This window comes from Triturus cristatus, chromosome 2_1, assembly GCF_964204655.1.
Source record: "Triturus cristatus chromosome 2_1, aTriCri1.1, whole genome shotgun sequence".
In the NCBI taxonomy this organism is placed as follows: Eukaryota; Metazoa; Chordata; class Amphibia; order Caudata; family Salamandridae; genus Triturus; species Triturus cristatus.
Window position 1 is genome coordinate 818,829,565 of NC_140581.1, and position 27,894 is coordinate 818,857,458.

General features: G+C 52.0%; 1 protein-coding gene across 2 annotated transcripts in view; it reads right to left on the reverse strand.

Annotated features, from left to right (window-relative positions):
• LRRC2 (leucine rich repeat containing 2) overlaps window positions 1-27,894 on the reverse strand; it is a 1,026,438-nt gene that overhangs the window by 758,979 nt on the left and 239,565 nt on the right. For both annotated transcript variants that reach the window (XM_085632844.1, XM_085632846.1), the window contains one exon: window positions 26,530-26,683. In XM_085632844.1, the coding sequence (XP_085488970.1) occupies window positions 26,530-26,683 (154 nt within the window). The remainder of the gene's footprint in view (window positions 1-26,529; window positions 26,684-27,894) is intronic.

Sequence of the window (27,894 nt, forward strand, 5' to 3'; positions counted from 1 at the left end):
CACTAATAGTAAGCTGATACGTAGATTAACTAGAACCCTTGAAGCAGTAGTGAACAAAACTACTTCCGCCTTAGGCAATTTAACAGAAGAGCAGTCTGCTATGCGGATTGTTGTGCTTCAAAATCGTCTTGTCCTTGACGTCATCCTGGCCGATAGGGGCGGAGCTTGTAGGGTCATCGGATCAAGTTGCTGCGTTTTCATACCAGAAAATTCGCCGTCAGTATATAAAGCCATAACTCGCCTTCATAAGATTATGAGCTAGATACACCAGAGTCCAGGCACCTGGACTTGGTCCGGTTGGTTTTGGAGCGTGTTGTCAGCCTGGGGATGGAGAATCCTATCCTTCCTAGGTATTGGCTTTCTCATACTATTCAGTTGCTGCTTATGTCTACAATGTGGGCCAGCGATTTGTGGTCTGTGTGCCACATCGTGTATCCCACATCCAAGTTTTCGTTCAAGATCCCGGAAGAAGAAAGAAGAACAAATGATGCTATATGAACAGATCGATGGATTGATGAAGATCGATATCTCCTGAGGGTCCGTAGGGGACAAGGAGGGAATGAGGAAATATGAATTTTGTGATCAGTTATGTCCCCTATCGTAGACCCCAACGGCTCCATGTGCATGCTATAAGTACATGTATGTTCCCTCCAGTTCCAGTTTTGAAGACGCAAATATATGTGCGTCCACCGTCAACATGTCCTCTTTCAGATCCGCCATGAATGGGTCAGATATTCCATTCCTAAGTATGAAAGGCCACCGACTTTATGTGGTTCACTTTCCACATTTTACAGATTCAGGCGAGTAGGCCCAGAATTCTGTCATCAAGCCTTTTCCTGCCTTCTGCCTCTGAAAGCTCCAGTCTGAGCCTGCATCTGTATCCTTGAACCTTGTCCTACTCCCTGCGCGGCTAACGGTGCCTGATCCAGCCTGTTGCCTGCCAAAAACTGTATTTCACCTTCAAGATTATCTACTCCGCTCCTCATCCGATGCATTCCTGTCTAGTAGTTTAGGTAAACATTCCTCCAGCTACCGTGCAAGGGGCCAGGCCTCGCTGTCCTCATGCAAGTAATTCATAGCCCCTGTTACCATGGAATATTCCTACCCCCTCGCATCTCATGTAGACACTTAGACGCTTGTACACGCACTAACAGTCAGTATAGAATAGATTCTATCCTAGAGACCTTTCCTTTTGGATAACACAGTTCTTTAAACATAGGATATTAGATATGATTTGGGATTAGGTTGACATGACCCCCAGACTTCTGTCTCCACATGTAGAGCTAAATGTCAAGTCCCCTTCACCCTCTAGTTACACGTCAATTACACGTCATGCGGCTGCGCGCGCATCTCTGCCAAATATTTCTGCTGACATTGCAGGATTCTCTTATGGATCCACCCACTTGTGACATCATGTATGATGACGTTTATTAAATTCCACCCATATGTCCGCCTCTATTAGTTACGTATGCACATTTTATCTGTATTATCAGCTGTTACGCCTCTTGCATCTGTTTCACTGTAGTGTATTTTCTATAAAACTGATTATCTGTCAATAATGTATGCCCTTCCTTCCTGAACTTTCGTGGTGATGGAATAGAAGCCTGCAATTCGAATTGTATTCCTTTGTATAGGAATAAAGCCTTTTAGAACCTCTAATACCACGGATTCTGCCTCTTATATTTACTGAGTTATTCTTACTAGACTTTACCGCATAAAAAATAGTACCGGTAATGAAATATTTACCACAGGACGGTGAACTAAAGTTAGCCGAGCAGAAACTAAATCTAGAGCATCTGCGGCTCCGAGAGGAACGAGAAGAAAAACAGAGACAGAGAGAGCTTGAGGAAAAAAGAATAACACTCGCACACAAGCGCAAACTGGCGGAAATAGAACTTCGGAAACAGAATAAAGAACCGGGGGTGCCTGAGCGACCGCACACCCCAGGGCCAACCGAGAAAAAAGTCCACATCCCCAAGGATGTTGTCCGAGAGTATGTCCGAGAAGACGACATACAGCAGTGGTTCAAAGCCTACGAGATCGCCATGACCTCCCACCGGATCGACCGGAGTGATTGGGGAGCTGGACTATGGGGAAGGTTCGTCAACGAAGGTCGCGATGCCCTGTTGCAGCTCCCAGATCACCAAATGTCGTCCTACGACCACATGAAGGCTGCCCTCCTCACCCGCTACGGCCTCACACCCGAGATGTACCGCCAGAGGTTCAGAGATTGCACCCGGATCCCGGGTACAACTTGGGTGGAGTACGTAAACTATTTCAGCCGAGCCTTCGAGGGTTGGATCAAGGGGAGCCATGTAACGACCTACGAACAACTCTTTAACCTTATGGTATGGGAACACCTGTCGAACAACTGCTTCGTCGAGCTCAGGCAGCACCTCCTCGACAGTAAATTGACCGACCCCCGGCAGCTCGCCGCTGAAGCTGACCGATGGGAGAGCACCCGAGTGGGCCGGAGAGGACCGCACGAGCAGAACCGAAGCAACCAAGGCCAGCACCGTCCTCGGGGAGGAGGAGGAGGCCAGGGGCGAGGGAGAGACACCCTCCCGGCAACACCCGTGGCCAGCACCCCGCCCCCGGCCGGCCGGGGAAACCCCCCGATGCGTCCAGGGTTCCGAGCCAATGTCACGTGCCACCGATGCCAGCGAGTCGGCCATTACGCCAATGACCCGAGCTGCCCGCAGAACCAAACACCCAAGCCCCGCCAGGTAGCTAGGTAGCTGCCGCCGCCCTGGGGCAAGAACGACTATCAGAGGAACAGGAAGAGTATGAGCCGGCCCAGCAAGAGTGGGAACCGGCCGCCATGGTTCTAGCGTGCCTAGGGGGAAAAGACATAGTCCCGCGGGCTCCCCTACCCGCCAACACCAGGAAATACGGTCAGTGGGTGACCATTAATGGGCATCGGGCCGAGGCCTTACGTGACATAGGCGCCAGTGTGACGGCCGTCCGCTGTCACCTGGTGAAACCCGAGCAGATCCTGCCGAACATTCTCTGCCCCGTCCGCTCAGCTGACAATTCCGAAAGTCTGTGTCAAATGGCCTGCGTCCCCTTCGAATGGGGAGGGGTCTCCGGCCTGTTGAAAGTGACGGTCCGGGATGATGCCCCCGTGGACTGCCTCCTGGGGAATGACCTTGAGAGTTCCCCGTGGGCCACCGTCGAGAGAAGAGAGCACCTGGGGATGCTGGGCCTCCCGGACTGGGCCTGCGTAACCACCCGGTCCATGGCCGCCCGTGCCGTTCCCCGACCAGAAGAACCGGAATGGCCAGCACCTCCGCCCCCGGTCGCCCCAGTAGAAGACAACGACGAGGCCAACCCCCCGGAACCAACGACCGAAGGGGACGCGCAACCCCAGGACGTCCCCGGCCTGGCTCAGTGGTGTCAAGAAGGAGGGCCCACCCAAGAACAGTTCCGCCAGGAGCAAAAGACCTGCCCCTCCCTCGAGGGACTCCGCCAACAAGCCAGCGCCCAGAGCGCAGGGGACTCCACCGGAACTCACTGGGTCTACTGGGAGAACGACCTGCTATACAGCGAACAGAGAATCGCAGAGCTAGTGGCCGGTCGAGTACTAGTGGTACCTCTCCGCTTCAGAGACTTCCTGCTCAACCTGGCCCACGATGTCCCCCTGGCTGGACACCTGGGCCAAGACAAAACTTACAGTCGCCTAGTGACCCACTTTTTCTGGCCGAAGATGCGGAACGACGTCCTGAACCACTGCCGGTCCTGCCCCACGTGCCAGGCCAGCGGGAAGAGTGGCCGTAAGCTGAAGGCCCCTCTACAACCCTTCCCAGTGGTCACCACCCCGTTCGAGAGGGTAGGAATAGACATTGTGGGGCCCCTGGACCCCCGCACGGCACAAGGACATAGGTTCATCCTGGTACTGGTGGATCACGCCACCCGCTACCCCGAGGCGGTGCCTCTACGAACTGTAACAGCTCCGGTGGTTGGCCGGGCCCTAATGGGGATCTTCTCCCGGGTGGGCTTCCCCCGAGAAGTCGTCAGCGACCGAGGCACGAACTTCATCTCCAAATACATGAAGTCCCTCTGGCAACAGTGCGGGGTGACCTACCGGTTCACGACCCCCTATCACCCCCAAGGGAACGGACTAGTGGAGCGATTCAACCGCACTCTCAAGGGGATGATTGGGGGATTGGAAGAGCCCCTCCGTCGCCAGTGGGATGTACTACTCCCGTGCCTCCTCTTCGCCTACCGAGAAGTTCCCCAGAAGTCCCTCGGTTTTAGCCCTTTCGAACTCCTGTACGGGCACCCTGTGCGAGGGCCCCTCAGCCTAGTCAAAGAAGGTTGGGAGATGGCCCCCCTAAAGACCCCTCCAGACGTCTTCAAGTACCTCCTGGCCCTACGTAATCAGACCCGGCGCTTCAGGGAGATGGCCAAGGCGAACCTCGAGGCCAGCCAGGAAGACATGAAGAGATGGTATGATCACAATGCCTCCTCCGTCGAGTTCGAACCTGGACAACAAGTGTGGGTGATGTCCCCCACCGAACCATGTGCCTTGCAAGATAAGTGGACGGGGCCCTTCAAGGTGGTCGAGCGCAAAAGCCCCGTCACTTACCTCATCGACATGGGGACCCCCCGGAACCCCCTTCGGGTCCTCCACACCAACAGACTCAAACCACACTTTGTGCGCTCAGAACTCAGCCTCCTGATGGCTACAGACAGTGGAGCAGAGGAGGACTCCGAACCCCTCCCGGATCTCCTGAAGACTCAGGAGAACGACGGTTCCGTGGACGGGGTCCGGCTCTCCGATGCCCTCACCCCAGAGCAACGCCAGGGCTGCCGGGACCTCCTGCTGCGGTTCGCTTCACTGTTCTCCCTCACTCCCGGGATCACCCCTTGGTGCTTGCACGACGTGGACACCGGGGACAGTCCCCCTATCCGACACCGGGCCTACCGCGTACCAGATCGGGTACGGGCCTGCATACAAGAGGAAGTGGCCAAAATGCTCACGATTGGGGTCATCGAGCCCTCGGACAGTCCCTGGGCCAGCCCGGTTGTATTGGTCCCCAAAGCCGCTGCCCCCGGCACCACACCTGAACTGAGATTCTGCGTCGACTACCGGGGCTTGAACGCTGTCACCCGAACCGACGCTCATCCTATCCCCAGAGCGGATGAATTGATCGACCGGCTGGGGGCCGCCCGCTACCTCAGTATCTTCGACCTAACAGCGGGCTACTGGCAGATCGGTCTCACACCCCGGGCTCAAGAACGATCCGCCTTCTCTACCCCCGATGGCCACTACCACTTCAAGGTCATGCCCTTCGGCATGAAGAACGCCCCCGCTACATTTCAACGTCTTGTGAACCAGGTCTTGGCGGGGCTCGAAGAGTTCAGCGCTGCCTACCTGGACGATATCGCTGTATACAGCCGCCACTGGTCCGACCACCTCCTCCACCTCCAGGAGGTCCTACAGGCCCTCCAGCGGGCCGGCCTCACGATTAAGGCCGGCAAATGCCAAATTGGTCAAGGGTCCGTGACCTACCTGGGGCACCAGGTGGGGAGCGGGCTGGTGGCCCCACTGCAACTTAAGATTGCTGCCATCCAGTCCTGGCAGCCCCCCGTCACCCAGACCGAAGTCCGAGCCTTCTTGGGGCTCACCGGCTACTACCGGCGGTTCGTGAGGGACTACGGCAGCATTGTGGGGCCCCTCACGGGTCTCACGTCCTAGAAACAACCGAAGCGGATTAACTGGACCCCCGATTGTCAAGCGGCCTTCGAAAAGCTGAAGGCCGCCCTGTACACCGCCCCTGTGCTCCAGGCCCCCGACTACAGTCGGGAATTCGTAGTACAGACAGACGCTTCCGACCACGGCATCGGAGCGGTTCTTTCCCAAGTGAACCCCGAGGGTCATGACCAGCCGGTGGCCTTCATCAGCCGACGTCTCCTGGCCCGAGAACAGCGCTGGAGCACAATCGAGAGGGAGGCCTTCGCAGTGATGTGGGCCCTCAAAAAGCTCCGGCCCTATCTCTTCGGTACCCACTTCCGGGTACAAACCGACCATAGACCCCTGCAGTGGCTGATGCAGATGCGGGGGGAAAACCCAAAACTATTGCGCTGGTCCATCTCCCTGCAGGGAATGGACTTCACCGTGGAGCACCGACCGGGCCAAGACCACGCCAATGCAGATGGCCTGTCCCGCTTCTTCCGCCTCGACGAGGAGAGTCCCCAAGAAGATGGGTGACTCTCCCCGCCTTCAGCTGGGGGGGACGCATGTTGGACAGGCCACACGAAGGGCTTGCTCCCTCCCCGCATGACAGGGCCCAAGCCCCGGCCCACCAGGCGTGACCCACGAGAATCACTCGCACCCCGTCTACCGACGGAACTCCTGCCCTCGGACCTCCATGTATCACGGGCCCAAGCCACCACCGGCTCCCTCGGCCGGGTCAAGCCGCCATCTTGGGCCCTGCACCACGAGGCCGCGTGGCCTCCCCCCGACCCTAACCCTGGGCCTGGCCGGCCCCGACATCCCGGCACCACCATCCACCCAGGAGGTGAGCGGACCACTTGGCAGGTCAATGGGAGAACGAAGCGCCAAGGACTCTCCCCCGCCAGGTGACGATCGCCTCCAGCTCCCCCAGGCACCGGCTCCACCCCCCCGCTGGGTGTCTGGACACCTTCATCCCGGACCCTCCGACCTCCAAGTGCGAGGGTCCGGACATCAAAGGGCACCTGCCCTATAACTGGAGCAATCCGGAGCAGGAAGGCAGTTGTATCCTGGAGTCGAGAGACACCGAGAGAACTCAGCCTTGACGGACTACTGGCGCTGCCGTAGCCCTATCTTGTGAACTATCGACCTGCCTGCTGGCGCTGCCGCGGCCTTCTGCAACATCCATCCTCGTCGGGACCTGCTGGCGCTGCCGCGGCCCGTTGTAACGACCATCTTCACCGGGACCTGCTGGCGCTGCCGCGGACCGTACATCGACCATCTTCACTGGGACCTGCTGGCGCTGCCGCGGACCGTGTATCGACCATCTTCACTGGGACCTGCTGGCGCTGCCGCGGCCCGTACCAGCTAGACCACCAAGCTCGAGGATTGTGAGCTACCCACCATACCACCTCAACTACCAGACTGGTAACCAGACTATCCCGCTACCCCCTTTTCCCATCTTGAGAGACTTGAATCGAGGGGACCCCTGCGTCCAGACCTCCTTGTACCTTTTCATCGTACCTTAAGAAGTGCTTATAAAGAACGCTAACTCATCTCCTTGTGTGGTATCTGTCTGTGGGGGGGAGTTATTTGTCTGTACGATCGCTGGAGACGGCTCTCCCCGGAGACCTCTCCCCTTGTCCTCGGCCGACCCTCCCGGTCCGTCTAACAGGCTGCAATGGCAGGCCTGTTGTCACAGTTTACATGGACTCACAACTGTGGCACAATACATGCTGCAGCCCTTGGGAGACGCATGGGGTACCTCTGTCCTGGGTACATTAGTACCATATACTAGGGACTTACAGGGGTACATCAGTAGCCAATTATAGAGGTAAAAAAGTACTTACCAGATCAATTTAGGGAAAAACACACATTGACTGGGGGCTTAATTACCAGTCAGACTAGGTCAAAAACATACTGTACACCGAGCTAAAAGTGGGGGTAACCATTAAAGCATATCCTACTTTCCTTCAGTCATTTTAGTCCATTTTCCTAGATCCAGTTCGGCATAAGGTGCTACTGTTTGTTGGAATAGGTAAGTTCTTTTTAAAGGATCAATCGCAATGGAGCGCACACCGCTAGCCCCTCCTCCGGGTCGCCCCAAGGGAAGCTGGTACATGAAGTTCTTGGGTGGTTCACCCCAGTGGGTGCAAGTAAGTACTTGTTGGACTGATGATCTCTAAATAGTCAGGGGTGGAAGAGAGGGCCGCCAAGCAACCGTCAAAGGCCTCAGTGCCCGCACAGGCACGCAGGTGCGTCGTCCAGGAGCTCGTCAGCTCAAAGCTCGAGGGAGCCAGTTTTAGAAACAATCGCAATGGAGCGCACACCGCTAGCCCCTCCTCCGGGTCGCCCCAAGGGAAGCTGGTACATGAAGTTCTTGGGTGGTTCACCCCAGTGGGTGCAAGTAAGTACTTGTTGGACTGATGATCTCTAAATAGTCAGGGGTGGAAGAGAGGGCCGCCAAGCAACCGTCAAAGGCCTCAGTGCCCGCACAGGCACGCAGGTGCGTCGTCCAGGAGCTCGTCAGCTCAAAGCTCGAGGGAGCCATTTTTAGAAACAATCGCAATGGAGCGCACACCGCTAGCCCCTCCTCTGGGTCGCCCCAAGGGAAGCTGGTACATGAAGTTCTTGGGTGGTTCACCCCAGTGGGTGCAAGTAAGTACTTGTTGGACTGATGATCTCTAAATAGTCTGGGGTGGAAGAGAGGGCCGCCAAGCAACCGTCAAAGGCCTCAGTGCCCACACAGGCACGCAGGTGCATCGTCCAGGAGCTCGTCAGCTCAAAGCTCGAGGGAGCCATTTTTAGAAACAATCGCAATGGAGCGCACACCGCTAGCCCCTCCTCCGGGTCGCCCCAAGGGAAGCTGGTACATGAAGTTCTTGGGTGGTTCACCCCAGTGGGTGCAAGTAAGTACTTGTTGGACTGATGATCTCTAAATAGTCAGGGGTGGAAGAGAGGGCCGCCAAGCAACCGTCAAAGGCCTCAGTTCCCGCACAGGCACGCAGGTGCGTCGTCCAGGAGCTCGTCAGCTCAAAGCTCGAGGGAGCCATTTTTAGAAACAATCGCAATGGAGCGCACACCGCTAGCCCCTCCTCCGGGTCGCCCCAAGGGAAGCTGGTACATGAAGTTCTTGGGTGGTTCACCCCAGTGGGTGCAAGTAAGTACTTGCTGGACTGATGATCTCTAAATAGTCAGGGGTGGAAGAGAGGGCCGCCAAGCAACCGTCAAAGGCCTCAGTGCCCGCACAGGCACGCAGGTGCGTCGTCCAGGAGCTCGTCAGCTCAAAGCTCGAGGGAGCCATTTTTAGAAACAATCGCAATGGAGCGCACACCGCTAGCCCCTCCTCCGGGTCGCCCCAAGGGAAGCTGGTACATGAAGTTCTTGGGTGGTTCACCCCAGTGGGTGCAAGTAAGTACTTGTTGGACTGATGATCTCTAAATAGTCAGGGGTGGAAGAGAGGGCCGCCAAGCAACCGTCAAAGGCCTCAGTGCCCGCACAGGCACGCAGGTGCGTCGTCCAGGAGCTCGTCAGCTCAAAGCTCGAGGGAGCCATTTTTAGAAACAATCGCAATGGAGCGCACACCGCTAGCCCCTCCTCCGGGTCGCCCCAAGGGAAGCTGGTACATGAAGTTCTTGGGTGGTTCACCCCAGTGGGTGCAAGTAAGTACTTGTTGGACTGATGATCTCTAAATAGTCAGGGGTGGAAGAGAGGGCCGCCAAGCAACCGTCAAAGGCCTCAGTGCCCGCACAGGCACGCAGGTGCATCGTCCAGGAGCTCGTCAGCTCAAAGCTCGAGGGAGCCATTTTTAGAAACAATCGCAATGGAGCGCACACCGCTAGCCCCTCCTCCGGGTCGCCCCAAGGGAAGCTGGTACATGAAGTTCTTGGGTGGTTCACCCCAGTGGGTGCAAGTAAGTACTTGTTGGACTGATGATCTCTAAATAGTCAGGGGTGGAAGAGAGGGCCGCCAAGCAACCGTCAAAGGCCTCAGTGCCCGCACAGGCACGCAGGTGCGTCATCCAGGAGCTCGTCAGCTCAAAGCTCGAGGGAGCCATTTTTAGAAACAATCGCAATGGAGCGCACACCGCTAGCCCCTCCTCCGGGTCGCCCCAAGGGAAGCTGGTACATGAAGTTCTTGGGTGGTTCACCCCAGTGGGTGCAAGTAAGTACTTGTTGGACTGATGATCTCTAAATAGTCAGGGGTGGAAGAGAGGGCCGCCAAGCAACCGTCAAAGGCCTCAGTGACCGCACAGGCACGCAGGTGCGTCGTCCAGGAGCTCGTCAGCTCAAAGCTCGAGGGAGCCATTTTTAGAAACAATCGCAATGGAGCGCACACCGCTAGCCCCTCCTCCGGGTCGCCCCAAGGGAAGCTGGTACATGAAGTTCTTGGGTGGTTCACCCCAGTGGGTGCAAGTAAGTACTTGTTGGACTGATGATCTCTAAATAGTCAGGGGTGGAAGAGAGGGCCGCCAAGCAACCGTCAAAGGCCTCAGTGCCCGCACAGGCACGCAGGTGCGTCGTCCAGGAGCTCGTCAGCTCAAAGCTCGAGGGAGCCATTTTTAGAAACAATCGCAATGGAGCGCACACCGCTAGCCCCTCCTCCGGGTCGCCCCAAGGGAAGCTGGTACATGAAGTTCTTGGGTGGTTCACCCCAGTGGGTGCAAGTAAGTACTTGTTGGACTGATGATCTCTAAATAGTCAGGGGTGGAAGAGAGGGCCGCCAAGCAACCGTCAAAGGCCTCAGTGCCCGCACAGGCACGCAGGTGCGTCGTCCAGGAGCTCGTCAGCTCAAAGCTCGAGGGAGCCATTTTTAGAAACAATCGCAATGGAGCACACACCGCTAGCCCCTCCTCCGGGTTGCCCCAAGGGAAGCTGGTACATGAAGTTCTTGGGTGGTTCACCCCAGTGGGTGCAAGTAAGTACTTGTTGGACTGATGATCTCTAAATAGTCAGGGGTCGAAGAGAGGGCTGCCAAGCAACCGTCAAAGGCCTCAGTGCCCGCACAGGCACGCAGGTGCGTCGTCCAGGAGCTCGTCAGCTCAAAGCTCGAGGGAGCCATTTTTAGAAACAATCGCAATGGAGCGCACACCGCTAGCCCCTCCTCCGGGTCGCCCCAAGGGAAGCTGGTACATGAAGTTCTTGGGTGGTTCACCCCAGTGGGTGCAAGTAAGTACTTGTTGGACTGATGATCTCTAAATAGTCAGGGGTGGAAGGGAGGGCCGCCAAGCAACCGTCAAAGGCCTCAGTGCCTGCACAGGCACGCAGGTGCGTCGTCCAGGGGCTCGTCAGCTCAAAGCTCGAGGGAGCCATTTTTAGAAACAATCGCAATGGAGCGCACACCGCTAGCCCCTCCTCCGGGTCGCCCCAAGGGAAGCTGGTACATGAAGTTCTTGGGTGGTTCACCCCAGTGGGTGCAAGTAAGTACTTGTTGGACTGATGATCTCTAAATAGTCAGGGGTGGAAGAGAGGGCCGCCAAGCAACCGTCAAAGGCCTCAGTGCCTGCAGAGGCACGCAGGTGCGTCGTCCAGGAGCTCGTCAGCTCAAAGCTCGAGGGAGCCATTTTTAGAAACAATCGCAATGGAGCGCACACCGCTAGCCCCTCCTCCGGGTCGCCCCAAGGGAAGCTGGTACATGAAGTTCTTGGGTGGTTCACCCCAGTGGGTGCAAGTAAGTACTTGTTGGACTGATGATCTCTAAATAGTCAGGGGTGGAAGAGAGGGCCGCCAAGCAACCGTCAAAGGCCTCAGTGCCCGCACAGGCACGCAGGTGCGTCGTCCAGCAGCTCGTCAGCTCAAAGCTCGAGGGAGCCATTTTTAGAAACAATCGCAATGGAGCGCACACCGCTAGCCCCTCCTCCGGGTCGCCCCAAGGGAAGCTGGTACATGAAGTTCTTGGGTGGTTCACCCCAGTGGGTGCAAGTAAGTACTTGTTGGACTGATGATCTCTAAATAGTCAGGGGTGGAAGAGAGGGCCGCCAAGCAACCGTCAAAGGCCTCAGTGCCCGCACAGGCACGCAGGTGCGTCGTCCAGGAGCTCGTCAGCTCAAAGCTCGAGGGAGCCATTTTTAGAAACAATCGCAATGGAGCGCACACTGCTAGCCCCTCCTCCGGGTCGCCCCAAGGGAAGCTGGTACATGAAGTTCTTGGGTGGTTCACCCCAGTGGGTGCAAGTAAGTACTTGTTGGACTGATGATCTCTAAATAGTCAGGGGTGGAAGAGAGGGCCGCCAAGCAACCGTCAAAGGCCTCAGTGCCCGCACAGGCACGCAGGTGCGTCGTCCAGGAGCTCGTCAGCTCAAAGCTCGAGGGAGCCATTTTTAGAAACAATCGCAATGGAGCACACACCGCTAGCCCCTCCTCCGGGTCGCCCCAAGGGAAGCTGGTACATGAAGTTCTTGGGTGGTTCACCCCAGTGGGTGCAAGTAAGTACTTGTTGGACTGATGATCTCTAAATAGTCAGGGGTGGAAGAGAGGGCCGCCAAGCAACCGTCAAAGGCCTCAGTGCCCGCACAGGCACGCAGGTGCGTCGTCCAGGAGCTCGTCAGCTCAAAGCTCGAGGGAGCCATTTTTAGAAACAATCGCAATGGAGCGCACACCGCTAGCCCCTCCTCCGGGTCGCCCCAAGGGAAGCTGGTACATGAAGTTCTTGGGTGGTTCACCCCAGTGGGTGCAAGTAAGTACTTGTTGGACTGATGATCTCTAAATAGTCAGGGGTGGAAGAGAGGGCCGCCAAGCAACCGTCAAAGGCCTCAGTGCCCGCACAGGCACGCAGGTGCGTCGTCCAGGAGCTCGTCAGCTCAAAGCTCGAGGGAGCCATTTTTAGAAACAATCGCAATGGAGCGCACACCGCTAGCCCCTCCTCCGGGTCGCCCCAAGGGAAGCTGGTACATGAAGTTCTTGGGTGGTTCACCCCAGTGGGTGCAAGTAAGTACTTGTTGGACTGATGATCTCTAAATAGTCAGGGGTGGAAGAGAGGGCCGCCAAGCAACCGTCAAAGGCCTCAGTGCCTGCACAGGCACGCAGGTGCGTCGTCCAGGGGCTCGTCAGCTCAAAGCTCGAGGGAGCCATTTTTAGAAACAATCGCAATGGAGCGCACACCGCTAGCCCCTCCTCCGGGTCGCCCCAAGGGAAGCTGGTACATGAAGTTCTTGGGTGGTTCACCCCAGTGGGTGCAAGTAAGTACTTGTTGGACTGATGATCTCTAAATAGTCAGGGGTGGAAGAGAGGGCCGCCAAGCAACCGTCAAAGGCCTCAGTGCCCGCACAGGCACGCAGGTGCGTCGTCCAGGAGCTCGTCAGCTCAAAGCTCGAGGGAGCCATTTTTAGAAACAATCGCAATGGAGCGCACACCGCTAGCCCCTCCTCCGGGTCGCCCCAAGGGAAGCTGGTACATGAAGTTCTTGGGTGGTTCACCCCAGTGGGTGCAAGTAAGTACTTGTTGGACTGATGATCTCTAAATAGTCAGGGGTGGAAGAGAGGGCCGCCAAGCAACCGTCAAAGGCCTCAGTGCCTGCACAGGCACGCAGGTGCGTCGTCCAGGGGCTCGTCAGCTCAAAGCTCGAGGGAGCCATTTTTAGAAACAATCGCAATGGAGCGCACACCGCTAGCCCCTCCTCCGGGTCGCCCCAAGGGAAGCTGGTACATGAAGTTCTTGGGTGGTTCACCCCAGTGGGTGCAAGTAAGTACTTGTTGGACTGATGATCTCTAAATAGTCAGGGGTGGAAGAGAGGGCCGCCAAGCAACCGTCAAAGGCCTCAGTGCCCGCAGAGGCACGCAGGTGCGTCGTCCAGGAGCTCGTCAGCTCAAAGCTCGAGGGAGCCATTTTTAGAAACAATCGCAATGGAGCGCACACCGCTAGCCCCTCCTCCGGGTCGCCCCAAGGGAAGCTGGTACATGAAGTTCTTGGGTGGTTCACCCCAGTGGGTGCAAGTAAGTACTTGTTGGACTGATGATCTCTAAATAGTCAGGGGTGGAAGAGAGGGCCGCCAAGCAACCGTCAAAGGCCTCAGTGCCCGCACAGGCACACAGGTGCGTCGTCCAGGAGCTCGTCAGCTCAAAGCTCGAGGGAGCCATTTTTAGAAACAATCGCAATGGAGCGCACACCGCTAGCCCCTCCTCCGGGTCGCCCCAAGGGAAGCTGGTACATGAAGTTCTTGGGTGGTTCACCCCAGTGGGTGCAAGTAAGTACTTGTTGGACTGATGATCTCTAAATAGTCAGGGGTGGAAGAGAGGGCCGCCAAGCAACCGTCAAAGGCCTCAGTGCCCGCACAGGCACGCAGGTGCGTCGTCCAGGAGCTCGTCAGCTCAAAGCTCGAGGGAGCCATTTTTAGAAACAATCGCAATGGAGCGCACACCGCTAGCCCCTCCTCCGGGTCGCCCCAAGGGAAGCTGGTACATGAAGTTCTTGGGTGGTTCACCCCAGTGGGTGCAAGTAAGTACTTGTTGGACTGATGATCTCTAAATAGTCAGGGGTGGAAGAGAGGGCCGCCAAGCAACCGTCAAAGGCCTCAGTGCCCGCACAGGCACGCAGGTGCGTCATCCAGGAGCTCGTCAGCTCAAAGCTCGAGGGAGCCATTTTTAGAAACAATCGCAATGGAGCGCACACCGCTAGCCCCTCCTCCGGGTCGCCCCAAGGGAAGCTGGTACATGAAGTTCTTGGGTGGTTCACCCCAGTGGGTGCAAGTAAGTACTTGTTGGACTGATGATCTCTAAATAGTCAGGGGTGGAAGAGAGGGCCGCCAAGCAACCGTCAAAGGCCTCAGTGACCGCACAGGCACGCAGGTGCGTCGTCCAGGAGCTCGTCAGCTCAAAGCTCGAGGGAGCCATTTTTAGAAACAATCGCAATGGAGCGCACACCGCTAGCCCCTCCTCCGGGTCGCCCCAAGGGAAGCTGGTACATGAAGTTCTTGGGTGGTTCACCCCAGTGGGTGCAAGTAAGTACTTGTTGGACTGATGATCTCTAAATAGTCAGGGGTGGAAGAGAGGGCCGCCAAGCAACCGTCAAAGGCCTCAGTGCCCGCACAGGCACGCAGGTGCGTCGTCCAGGAGCTCGTCAGCTCAAAGCTCGAGGGAGCCATTTTTAGAAACAATCGCAATGGAGCGCACACCGCTAGCCCCTCCTCCGGGTCGCCCCAAGGGAAGCTGGTACATGAAGTTCTTGGGTGGTTCACCCCAGTGGGTGCAAGTAAGTACTTGTTGGACTGATGATCTCTAAATAGTCAGGGGTGGAAGAGAGGGCCGCCAAGCAACCGTCAAAGGCCTCAGTGCCCGCACAGGCACGCAGGTGCGTCGTCCAGGAGCTCGTCAGCTCAAAGCTCGAGGGAGCCATTTTTAGAAACAATCGCAATGGAGCACACACCGCTAGCCCCTCCTCCGGGTTGCCCCAAGGGAAGCTGGTACATGAAGTTCTTGGGTGGTTCACCCCAGTGGGTGCAAGTAAGTACTTGTTGGACTGATGATCTCTAAATAGTCAGGGGTCGAAGAGAGGGCTGCCAAGCAACCGTCAAAGGCCTCAGTGCCCGCACAGGCACGCAGGTGCGTCGTCCAGGAGCTCGTCAGCTCAAAGCTCGAGGGAGCCATTTTTAGAAACAATCGCAATGGAGCGCACACCGCTAGCCCCTCCTCCGGGTCGCCCCAAGGGAAGCTGGTACATGAAGTTCTTGGGTGGTTCACCCCAGTGGGTGCAAGTAAGTACTTGTTGGACTGATGATCTCTAAATAGTCAGGGGTGGAAGAGAGGGCCGCCAAGCAACCGTCAAAGGCCTCAGTGCCTGCACAGGCACGCAGGTGCGTCGTCCAGGGGCTCGTCAGCTCAAAGCTCGAGGGAGCCATTTTTAGAAACAATCGCAATGGAGCGCACACCGCTAGCCCCTCCTCCGGGTCGCCCCAAGGGAAGCTGGTACATGAAGTTCTTGGGTGGTTCACCCCAGTGGGTGCAAGTAAGTACTTGTTGGACTGATGATCTCTAAATAGTCAGGGGTGGAAGAGAGGGCCGCCAAGCAACCGTCAAAGGCCTCAGTGCCTGCAGAGGCACGCAGGTGCGTCGTCCAGGAGCTCGTCAGCTCAAAGCTCGAGGGAGCCATTTTTAGAAACAATCGCAATGGAGCGCACACCGCTAGCCCCTCCTCCGGGTCGCCCCAAGGGAAGCTGGTACATGAAGTTCTTGGGTGGTTCACCCCAGTGGGTGCAAGTAAGTACTTGTTGGACTGATGATCTCTAAATAGTCAGGGGTGGAAGAGAGGGCCGCCAAGCAACCGTCAAAGGACTCAGTGCCCGCACAGGCACGCAGGTGCGTCGTCCAGCAGCTCGTCAGCTCAAAGCTCGAGGGAGCCATTTTTAGAAACAATCGCAATGGAGCGCACACCGCTAGCCCCTCCTCCGGGTCGCCCCAAGGGAAGCTGGTACATGAAGTTCTTGGGTGGTTCACCCCAGTGGGTGCAAGTAAGTACTTGTTGGACTGATGATCTCTAAATAGTCAGGGGTGGAAGAGAGGGCCGCCAAGCAACCGTCAAAGGCCTCAGTGCCCGCACAGGCACGCAGGTGCGTCGTCCAGGAGCTCGTCAGCTCAAAGCTCGAGGGAGCCATTTTTAGAAACAATCGCAATGGAGCGCACACTGCTAGCCCCTCCTCCGGGTCGCCCCAAGGGAAGCTGGTACATGAAGTTCTTGGGTGGTTCACCCCAGTGGGTGCAAGTAAGTACTTGTTGGACTGATGATCTCTAAATAGTCAGGGGTGGAAGAGAGGGCCGCCAAGCAACCGTCAAAGGCCTCAGTGCCCGCACAGGCACGCAGGTGCGTCGTCCAGGAGCTCGTCAGCTCAAAGCTCGAGGGAGCCATTTTTAGAAACAATCGCAATGGAGCACACACCGCTAGCCCCTCCTCCGGGTCGCCCCAAGGGAAGCTGGTACATGAAGTTCTTGGGTGGTTCACCCCAGTGGGTGCAAGTAAGTACTTGTTGGACTGATGATCTCTAAATAGTCAGGGGTGGAAGAGAGGGCCGCCAAGCAACCGTCAAAGGCCTCAGTGCCCGCACAGGCACGCAGGTGCGTCGTCCAGGAGCTCGTCAGCTCAAAGCTCGAGGGAGCCATTTTTAGAAACAATCGCAATGGAGCGCACACCGCTAGCCCCTCCTCCGGGTCGCCCCAAGGGAAGCTGGTACATGAAGTTCTTGGGTGGTTCACCCCAGTGGGTGCAAGTAAGTACTTGTTGGACTGATGATCTCTAAATAGTCAGGGGTGGAAGAGAGGGCCGCCAAGCAACCGTCAAAGGCCTCAGTGCCCGCACAGGCACGCAGGTGCGTCGTCCAGGAGCTCGTCAGCTCAAAGCTCGAGGGAGCCATTTTTAGAAACAATCGCAATGGAGCGCACACCGCTAGCCCCTCCTCCGGGTCGCCCCAAGGGAAGCTGGTACATGAAGTTCTTGGGTGGTTCACCCCAGTGGGTGCAAGTAAGTACTTGTTGGACTGATGATCTCTAAATAGTCAGGGGTGGAAGAGAGGGCCGCCAAGCAACCGTCAAAGGCCTCAGTGCCTGCACAGGCACGCAGGTGCGTCGTCCAGGGGCTCGTCAGCTCAAAGCTCGAGGGAGCCATTTTTAGAAACAATCGCAATGGAGCGCACACCGCTAGCCCCTCCTCCGGGTCGCCCCAAGGGAAGCTGGTACATGAAGTTCTTGGGTGGTTCACCCCAGTGGGTGCAAGTAAGTACTTGTTGGACTGATGATCTCTAAATAGTCAGGGGTGGAAGAGAGGGCCGCCAAGCAACCGTCAAAGGCCTCAGTGCCCGCACAGGCACGCAGGTGCGTCGTCCAGGAGCTCGTCAGCTCAAAGCTCGAGGGAGCCATTTTTAGAAACAATCGCAATGGAGCGCACACCGCTAGCCCCTCCTCCGGGTCGCCCCAAGGGAAGCTGGTACATGAAGTTCTTGGGTGGTTCACCCCAGTGGGTGCAAGTAAGTACTTGTTGGACTGATGATCTCTAAATAGTCAGGGGTGGAAGAGAGGGCCGCCAAGCAACCGTCAAAGGCCTCAGTGCCTGCACAGGCACGCAGGTGCGTCGTCCAGGGGCTCGTCAGCTCAAAGCTCGAGGGAGCCATTTTTAGAAACAATCGCAATGGAGCGCACACCGCTAGCCCCTCCTCCGGGTCGCCCCAAGGGAAGCTGGTACATGAAGTTCTTGGGTGGTTCACCCCAGTGGGTGCAAGTAAGTACTTGTTGGACTGATGATCTCTAAATAGTCAGGGGTGGAAGAGAGGGCCGCCAAGCAACCGTCAAAGGCCTCAGTGCCCGCAGAGGCACGCAGGTGCGTCGTCCAGGAGCTCGTCAGCTCAAAGCTCGAGGGAGCCATTTTTAGAAACAATCGCAATGGAGCGCACACCGCTAGCCCCTCCTCCGGGTCGCCCCAAGGGAAGCTGGTACATGAAGTTCTTGGGTGGTTCACCCCAGTGGGTGCAAGTAAGTACTTGTTGGACTGATGATCTCTAAATAGTCAGGGGTGGAAGAGAGGGCCGCCAAGCAACCGTCAAAGGCCTCAGTGCCCGCACAGGCACACAGGTGCGTCGTCCAGGAGCTCGTCAGCTCAAAGCTCGAGGGAGCCATTTTTAGAAACAATCGCAATGGAGCGCACACCGCTAGCCCCTCCTCCGGGTCGCCCCAAGGGAAGCTGGTACATGAAGTTCTTGGGTGGTTCACCCCAGTAGGTGCAAGTAAGTACTTGTTGGACTGATGATCTCTAAATAGTCAGGGGTGGAAGAGAGGGCCGCCAAGCAACCGTCAAAGGCCTCAGTGCCCGCACAGGCACGCAGGTGCGTCGTCCAGGAGCTCGTCAGCTCAAAGCTCGAGGGAGCCATTTTTAGAAACAATCGCAATGGAGCGCACACCGCTAGCCCCTCCTCCGGTTCGCCCCAAGGGAATCTGGTACATGAAGTTCTTGGGTGGTTCACCCCAGTGGGTGCAAGTAAGTACTTGTTGGACTGATGATCTCTAAATAGTCAGGGGTGGAAGAGAGGGCCGCCAAGCAACCGTCAAAGGCCTCAGTGCCAAAAACATACTGTACACCGAGCTAAAAGTGGGGGTAACCATTAAAGCATATCCTACTTTCCTTCAGTCATTTTAGTCCATTTTCCTAGATCCAGGTCGGCATAAGGTGCTACTGTTTGTTGGAATAGGTAAGTTCTTTTTAAAGGATGTTTTAAGCGTTTTGAGGGTAAGGGGGAATAGGAGGGAGGTCTAGAGGTTACTAATAGTGCTGTTCGTGAGTTTTATGTATGTTTAGTTGTATTAATAACAGTTTTTCACTTTTTTGTAGTTTGGACTTTTTGTTCACTGTTTCAGTAATGTATCATTATCTTATGTTAAACTGTTCTATGTTACTTATATTTTGATGATTAATTGTGATGTATATGTATTTTTGGGAATGTAATGTATTTTGCCAGTGGGTTTTCTCGTTTACTATTTATGTTTTTGTCTACGGACGTGCCCTATGGCATTGGGATTTTCCAATTTTAAAAAGGATATGACTTCTGGTTTATAAAAACCAAAGCTTTTTACTATGATTTCCGTTGTTTCGGCTTTCCTGGAGCATTTCTTTTTTTCAAACACTTTTCCAGTTTGTTATTGCTCCTAGATACTTTGGATTGCTTCAACGGATTACTATTCGATTCCTTTTATTTTTGTATTTTGCTTTTTGGACAATATTTTTACTAATTTTGGTGGATTATTATTTTTGATTACGTGGCTATAGAGGAAGATCTGAAGCTACAGAACAGTAAGGGCCTTATTAAGAGTTCAGCGGTCTGACTGTCAAAGGACCGCTTACATGACTGCTAGGAGACCGCTGCACCTGTGGCCTTCGGATTGCCCTATTATGAGTTTCCTGAGGGGGTGGCGGTGTGGCTGTGGTGATATTGCGACGGTGGGCAATGTATTTCCATATATATCGATGCCTGTGTGTACATTCCGACTGCATTTGAATGCGCACATATTCATGATATATGTGGAAAAATATGACCTATACATTGCCGCAATCCAACACATATGTGGGCAGTCCCTGTAAAGGATACATGGTACCAAAAAAACTACCTGCATTTCGCCGAAGTTGGGGTTGTATTCCTCGGGGTGAAGATGCTCTTCTGTAAGATTTTAAGTAATCAAACAATAAAGAAAGATTGAACCATCCTCTGCAGGGGGATCTGGGGAAAGGGATCCACCTCAAAATCTGCTGGGAAGAACTGGAAAGGGGTGAGTATGCACCCCAAATCCTTCATTACTGCCAACTTTTATGCGGTGGTCTGACTGCCGCAGTCGGCTCACCAGGAAGTCAACTTGTAATACGGACGGCAGTGTTGCGACTCTGTACCACCTAATGGAAGCTGCCTTCCCTCGCCTGTGACCCCAGCGGTCAGCGGTGCGCTGACAGTGCCGGCAGTCCAGCCGCAGTCTTCGTAAAGCCAAAATGCCCAATATGGAGGACGGCCCACAGCCACCAGACAGCCACCGCCAGGACAGAGGTCCATGGAATGAAGCACATTCATGTTAATTCTTGAAGTGTGTTGGAAACAAATACTAAAAAAACAATCAATACACTAGGTTATGCTATTCCCACACATTATTGTTTGTGTACAGTATAGTTTTATTAGTAAATCTGTATATCTGTGAAAATGTGATGTTCATTTCAATTGAACGTATGTTCTCTGTATTGGCATTGTTAAACCAACTCTACTCTATGCCACTCCACTCTACTCTGCACCACTCCATGCCACTGCATTCTACTCTGCACCACTCCACATTACACCACTACACTCTGCTCTAGTGTCATGTCCTTCAGGTTAGTCCCATCATGGTCATACCAATTACATACATTTTGTACCATTCACACGACATAACGGTCTTACACAGGTGACCTTTTACCCAGTAGCTTACATCTGTCTCTCTGACATCAGGCTCTTGCTACCATATCTTAATCCCTGTACCTGGCCTACATAAACATGTCCCCAGGCATGGTAGATTTATGCTGTATAAGGATCACCACTTTTTGTCTTCCATGACCAACGGCCAACTGTGCATGATCATGTTTGTATAGAAAAGGATTAGCAGAAGATTAGCAAATGTTTTAAAAACATATCGATTCTGGAAAAAGCCTGGACTGACCACTTTAGTATAAAAGACCCTTACTTCCCCTTACAAAAGCAGAGGAGAATTCCTTCCGGGCTGTACCGAGATTCTGCAGGCTGATCCTTCGACAAGCAGAGACATGACCTCCCTTGCGGGGTGTCATCCTCGATGCAGAGACAGGGTCCTTCATTCAGAACCATCAGATGAGGGGTTAGCACTTCCCCGGGGGTTTCTTGGCTCCATTAGGGTCTATCCTGACATTTACATTCACATGAGTCACCTACATATCTAGGTTAGGCACACTTAGGCTACGCATCGTAGGAGTACGCCATTGCTATTGTTTTATATAATATGCTCGTATTCATCTTATTACCACTATTGTAGAAATGTATCTGCTATTTATGATACTGGTACTAGCAATCACATGGGTCTGCTCCTGTCTTTTGATTGCTGCAGCTAACATGTATCATACTAGACTGACGCTTGACCAACAAATAATTATTGAAACTGTTCCAATCGTCATTCTATATATTCTGAGAAAAGCAAGCATGAGTGACTGAGTGAAAGACACAGTATTGTTTCCACGATACCTGAGGAACTGGGGTAGTCATGTTTAGTGGTTGCAAGAAACTACACACACCACTGTAGAATACAGGGGAATGGTGGTGGCACCATAGAGCTAGCTGATTTAACAGCTGACTCATTCTGTGGGGTTGTCCAGAGTCTGTCTGCCCACCAAGCCCTCAGTTTAGTTCATCCAAAACGCGCAGGTCCTGGGGGGTCCTAGAAACTACACAACACTAGTCTGTACACTCCACTCTACGCCACTGCACTCTACACCACTTCACTCTACACCATTGCATTATTCGCCACTGTGCTCTAAACCACTCCAGACTAGTCTGTTTCACTCTACTCTGCACAACTCCATAATTTCTACACCACTCCACTCTATGCCACTCTCCAACACAGCACTCTATGCCACTTAATACTGTGCCAATTCACTGTTCGCCACTCTAATCTGTATGCCACTGCACTCTATGCCACTACACTCTACACCACTTTTCTCTACACCATTACACTATAACTGCTCTACTTTACGCCACTGCACTCTACCCTGCAGCACTCCATCCTACACCACTACACTCAACTCTGAAGTAATCTATTCTATGCTACTCCAATCTATGCCACTGCATGCTATACCACTTTACACTAAACCACTGCACTCTACTCCAATGCACTCTATGCAACTGAACTCCACACCACTTCACCCACTGCACTCTACTCTGCACTACTGCACTCTGTAGCTTTCCACTCTATGCCACTGCACTCGCCACTCCACACTATGCCACTATACTCTACACCACTCTATGCCACTGCACTGTACACCACTCTGCTCTGCACCACTCTATGCAACCACTCCCTATGCCACTCTACTCTACACCACTGTACTCTACTCTGCACCAGTGCACTCTTTTCCACTGTACTCTAAACCACTGAAGTCTATGCTTCTAATTTCTACTCTATGCCACTGCAGTCCACACCACTGCACTTTACGCCACTGCACTTTACCTAACTGCACTGCGCCACTGCTCTCTACTCTAAACTATGCTACTCTATGCCACTGTACTCTATGCCAATGCACTCTAAGACACTCTAAGACACTCTACACCACTGTACTCCATGACACTGTACACTGCAACACTGCACTCTACGACATTCTACTCTGCACTGCTGCATTCTATAGCAATGTACTCTGCACCACTACACTCTATGCCATTATACTATGCATCACTTCATTCCACTCACAGCACTCTGCGGCACTCCACTCTAAGCCACTGCACTCTATGACACTGCACTCTACAGCACTATACTCTACGCATCACTCTATGCTCTCTACTCTGCACCATTCTTTGCCACTCTACTCTGCACCACTCTATGCCACCTCACTCTATACCACTCTACTCATCACTACTGCACTCTATGCCACTGTCCTCTATGCAACTTCACTCCGCTCTGCACCACTCTACTCTTTAACACTGCACTCTATGCCACTGCACTCTACTATGCTACACTGTAATCTACACAACTGCATTCAATGACGCTGCATTGTACTCCATGCCACTCTAACCTGCAACACTCAGCTCCAATGCATTCTACACCATTCCACTCTACTCAACGCCACTCCTCTGTACGCCAATCTACGTGGCTCCACTCTTTGCCACTTCAATACATGGCCCTTTATGCCACTCCACTCTAAAACACTCTACTCCATTCTGCGTCATTCCAATCTAAGACACTCCACACCACTCTCTCCTATGCCACTAACTTTTAGCCATGCTGAACAGCAGCCACTGTGGTGTACAACATAGCTGAAACACATCGGCAAAACCAATAGCTCTTGCATAGGTGAGACCCATTGGCTTTGCCAGTGTTTGTTTGCTGGAGTGAGATCACATATAAAGCACTACTCTTTCACCTACTCCCCTGCTCCTGCATTGCCAGGGTTTTTTTTAAAACACCATTAAGGCTATAAATAGCTCCACTGCCAGAAAGCTCAAAATAATAAACAGGACTGCTACAGGTTCAATTACAGTGATCGTGTTTACCCAGTCACAATTCCTAGTTACAGAATAACTCATCTCTTCATTCAGCCGAGTAATAACAGCATTAAATATTAAGACTCTCAGACGCACCCTCTAAGAAACATACCTGAGAAATGTAAAGATGATCAACATAGTACAAGAGGGAAGGGGAATAAGTGCCCTAATAATGGTAAGCTTGACTTTCAACTCCAACAATCAATACACATGTAGGCTTGGTCAGGCTCGATAAAAAATGTACACGTGACATACATCCCACACTGAACAATGCTGTAAAAGCACGAAGCATAACTCCAAATATACATGCATTTTACCACATTATGAAAAAATTAAGAACGTATTACATTTTATAATTGAGTTTATTTCTAATCAAAGGTGCTAACCACAGTCAGGAAAACAACTCTTGTTACTTACCCATGTAACTAGCGCCAAATTCACTAATAACGATATTTTTGACAAAGAAAAGGGAAGCCTAATAACATCCAAAACGACAACTTAGTGCAAAAATTAGTCCCCGGTAAACCTAAGATTGAAGACTGGGCTATAGGGATGTCCACACCTAACACACTGGGACAGATAAACACATTTGCTAGAATGGAAAAGATATTGGAATTTAATGAGTGACTGATTTAATGGTTTATTCTTTGCACACATACCTACCTAACATCATGTCCCTCTAATTATTATAAATAATGTCCTTGATTTCAGTCAATGCCATTTAGGTGCTGTGGATGTCAACTGAAGATCACCAGGCATAGCATTTGGTTGCCCACAGTGATCATTTATTAGCCTTGTCTGGTACCTTGGATCCCATGACTGAGGGCCAAAGCATTTTGGTGAGGGCGTCTTGGAGGCATAGAGAGAGTAGAAGTGGTTCAATTTCCATTTTTTACAGCATCAGAAATGAAGAGTTCTGCCTTGCACCTCTAAAATCTTTTACTCCTGCTCTCTGTGTTAACCTAAGTGAAGCATTAGTTAGAATTGTTTACAATATCTTAACATGTGTTAAATACAAACTCTAAATTTCATTTTAAAAGCTATAGTTAAAGTACAGTTATGGTTACAAATTACATTTGAAAAAACATGGGGGCATATCAACAAGGGCTTTATCTCTGCTTTTTTGGCTTTAAAAGACAAAAAAGGAGAGATAAAACTAGCGCCCTATCAGCAACAGGGTGCTAACATGCAAATTTGCATGTTAGCACCCTTTTACTCTACGCTTCCCCTTAAGGGGGCGTTCCAGAGTAAAATAATAGGAGAAATGTCGCTAAGCGACATTTCTCCTATTATCAAGAATGTCGCTAACCCTGTTAGAGACAAAAAAAGCAGCGCTAACCGCGGTTAACGCTGTTTTTTTACGTCTGGTATTTTTCTGACTTAGCCATGATATCCTATGGAAGGAGGATATCATGGCTAAGTTTGCCTGTCCCTATCAACAAGGTAACGTGAGATTATCTCTGGGTTTCCAGCGATAAATTCACGTTAGCCTGTTAGCGTGAGAATTTTTAGCGCTATTGAGATAAGCGTTGCTAATAGCACGCTATCTCAGCGATAAAAATTCACGCTAGCCGGCGATAATTATCCTAGCGCTAAGTGCGCTTAGAGATAATTATCGCCGGTTGTTGTTGATATGCCCCATGGAGATTTCCAAATTATGGTTAGGTCTTCAAACCATAACTCGCCCAACAGCTATTCAAACCATGCCTCACACACCAAATGCAGTGCTTATGACTTCACACTGTTTATACTAATAAAAAAACACATTTATAAGCACAATGCACTAACTATACTCAAACCAATAAATACAATTGTATTCATAGTTGCCTCATTGATAGTGCTAATGGTAATGTGAAAGGTAATCTCATCTTAAAGCAAATTTATGAAATTTGTCATTGCATCCCGTACATAAAGGCTGAGATCGTGAACATTGCATTTAGTGTTCATGTTCTGGTTTGCATTGCTGTCGTGCGAGTTATGGGTCGCAGTGCTAACCATAAACTGGTGAATTTTAGTGATTTTTGTGGTTTCAATTCCTAACTATTTCTGCACTTTATATGTGTTTCCTTTACATCCATTTTAGAGGTTCTTTAAAGACAATCCATTGCACTCTTAGCCACTGCACTCTTAGCCACTATACTCTGTAACTCTCTACGCCAATGCACTCTGCACCAATCCACTCTACTCCATGCCACTCCATGGAATGCAACTCTCCGCGTGGCACATTGTAAGGCTGTATAACCAATCCTAACCATAACCTCAATTTAACTGTCTTTTTTTCAGTGCCTATATGCTTTTTAAAGAAATTATGCCGTCTAAATATCAACCGCACTGTCCGCCAGCTTTACTTCTCAGTAGGTAAATTCATACTACAAACATCCCAGTGCATGCATATACGCATACTCTACATCCCATGCCAAGGGGTTGCTTGCCCAGAGTGATTGTGGGTGTGGTTAAATCAGCTGAGTATGTGAGGTTGGCCACATTCTTGTATCATAGATGGATAGTTAGGGGAGTCCTTACCCTCTTGCTGATGCTCGTAGAGACATCTGGCCAATTACAATAATACTGAAGCTGTTTCAGTAGCCTTTTACCAAAATCTCTGAGCTTATGTAACCATGGGGACCACTTTGAGCATATTTGCTTAATCCTTCTGTCACTGATGTTAGCTGGAGACAGGGTATGCTACTTGAGCTTCTGGTTTTGTCTTTGTCTATTACTGAACATTATCTGTTGCTGTTTATTGGGCATTACGTTAACTGCAGTTGACACCGTTAGGTGCGTATATTGGTTGATTACCCGTCCTAATTTCAAGAATTTCTATAGAAATGAACTATTAGTATTCTGTACTGTTAAAAATGCTGCAGTAAATTAATTTAATTGAAAAGAAAATCAAATCAAAAGAAGAGTGTGGAATGTTACATGTCGCTTTTCTTTTTTAATTGATAATTACATTGGATAATTGTAGGGTGTACATGAGGGGTCTTAACTTTCTTAATGTATAATGCAGAAGATGGTTGGCAGGAAGAACGCAAACAACTCATCTACTCAGCCAGAGCTCTCTTGCTTTCTTCCTCCCTTCTTCCATCCTTTAGGAAATCTGTATCAGATAAATCAGTCTTTTTAAACAAAAGCATGCAAAATTCTTACTTTTGCAAGGCACTTTGCTCCACTCTTTGAGCTTCTTTTTTTCGTCGTGCTCTGTATTTTTTGACTCGCGTTTCCCATAATTCTCTGATAAGAGAAAAGTCGAACACGATCACATCCCGGGCCATAGTTCTGTCACAAAATTTCAAAGTTTCACCTGTGAAGAGGACCATATGGTTAATATTAAAATACATCTCAACAGAGTGACACCTTAACCTAGTAGTGAGTGCTGCCCAACACTTGAAGAAATATTTGTAGCTGCTATTTGTAGTAGGAAGGTGCTTGAATTAAGTCTGAACATGAGATAACGGTCCCCATAAACTTTAAGAATAAATCTGACAGTTGAGGAACCAGGAGTTTTGACGACCTCAGCACCACATAACCACCACATAACTGATTAGAGTTGGCAAGCTGGTAAGATTTGTAAGAAGCAGTAGAAGAAGTTCTGTTTTTTAATTAACATGTGACAATACATCTGACAGGATAATATATTTCAGAGATGTTTCCTAGTTCATTCTATTATTGAAAGAAATTGGGTTACTGGTGAAGTGGGTTGAAACCCTTCTCAAGCAGCACCCACAGTTCGTTTCAGTTTGGCACAGAGCAGTCAGGCTTAACTCAGAGGCAATATGTAATGTATTTGTGCAACACGTCAAACAGTAACACAGTGACAACACACCACAAATGGATCCCACACCAGTTTAGAGTAATAGAGTAATTTTTGACAAATCTAACAAGACCAAAAAAAAGCAAAAATCCAATCAGTAAATCCAGAGATATTCAGGTTTAAATATTTCAGTAAAAATAGTGCCAAAAAGCGCAAAACTGTGGATATCTGGTTGCGTCAAATGGGGACAAAGTCACAAGTTCATACCAACTGCAATGGAGTGCAGACTGGCTACAGGGACCCAGTTTGGCCCACTGAACAAAGTACCTTGAATCCTGGTTTGGTTAGCCTTGCGAGGATCCACATTGAAAAAGTGTTGCACAGCCGAGGCGATGCGTCTGTTCAGAGGTGCGGTGATGCTGCGATGCAAGGGCCTGCGATGTCATCGAGGATCCCATCAACGAGGGCTTGTGATGGGAAGTCCATCATCAAGGATTCATTGTGCAGTCAGTACAATGGGCTGGTTGCATGGAGCTGCAATATGGAGTCCGTTGTCATCTTTGAGGCTGCCGTCGACGAGGAATGGAAGAGCCTGCGCTGAAGATGCATCACGCAGTGGCGATTCTGAAGAGCCCACAGGCTGCTAAAGCAATGTGGGTCTGTGTGACGAGTCTGTTCCGTGCAGCAGCAGTGATTCGCTGCGCGACAGAGGAGATTCGTCTGTACCGCTTGATCCACAGGGACTGGTAGAGTACTTTAGG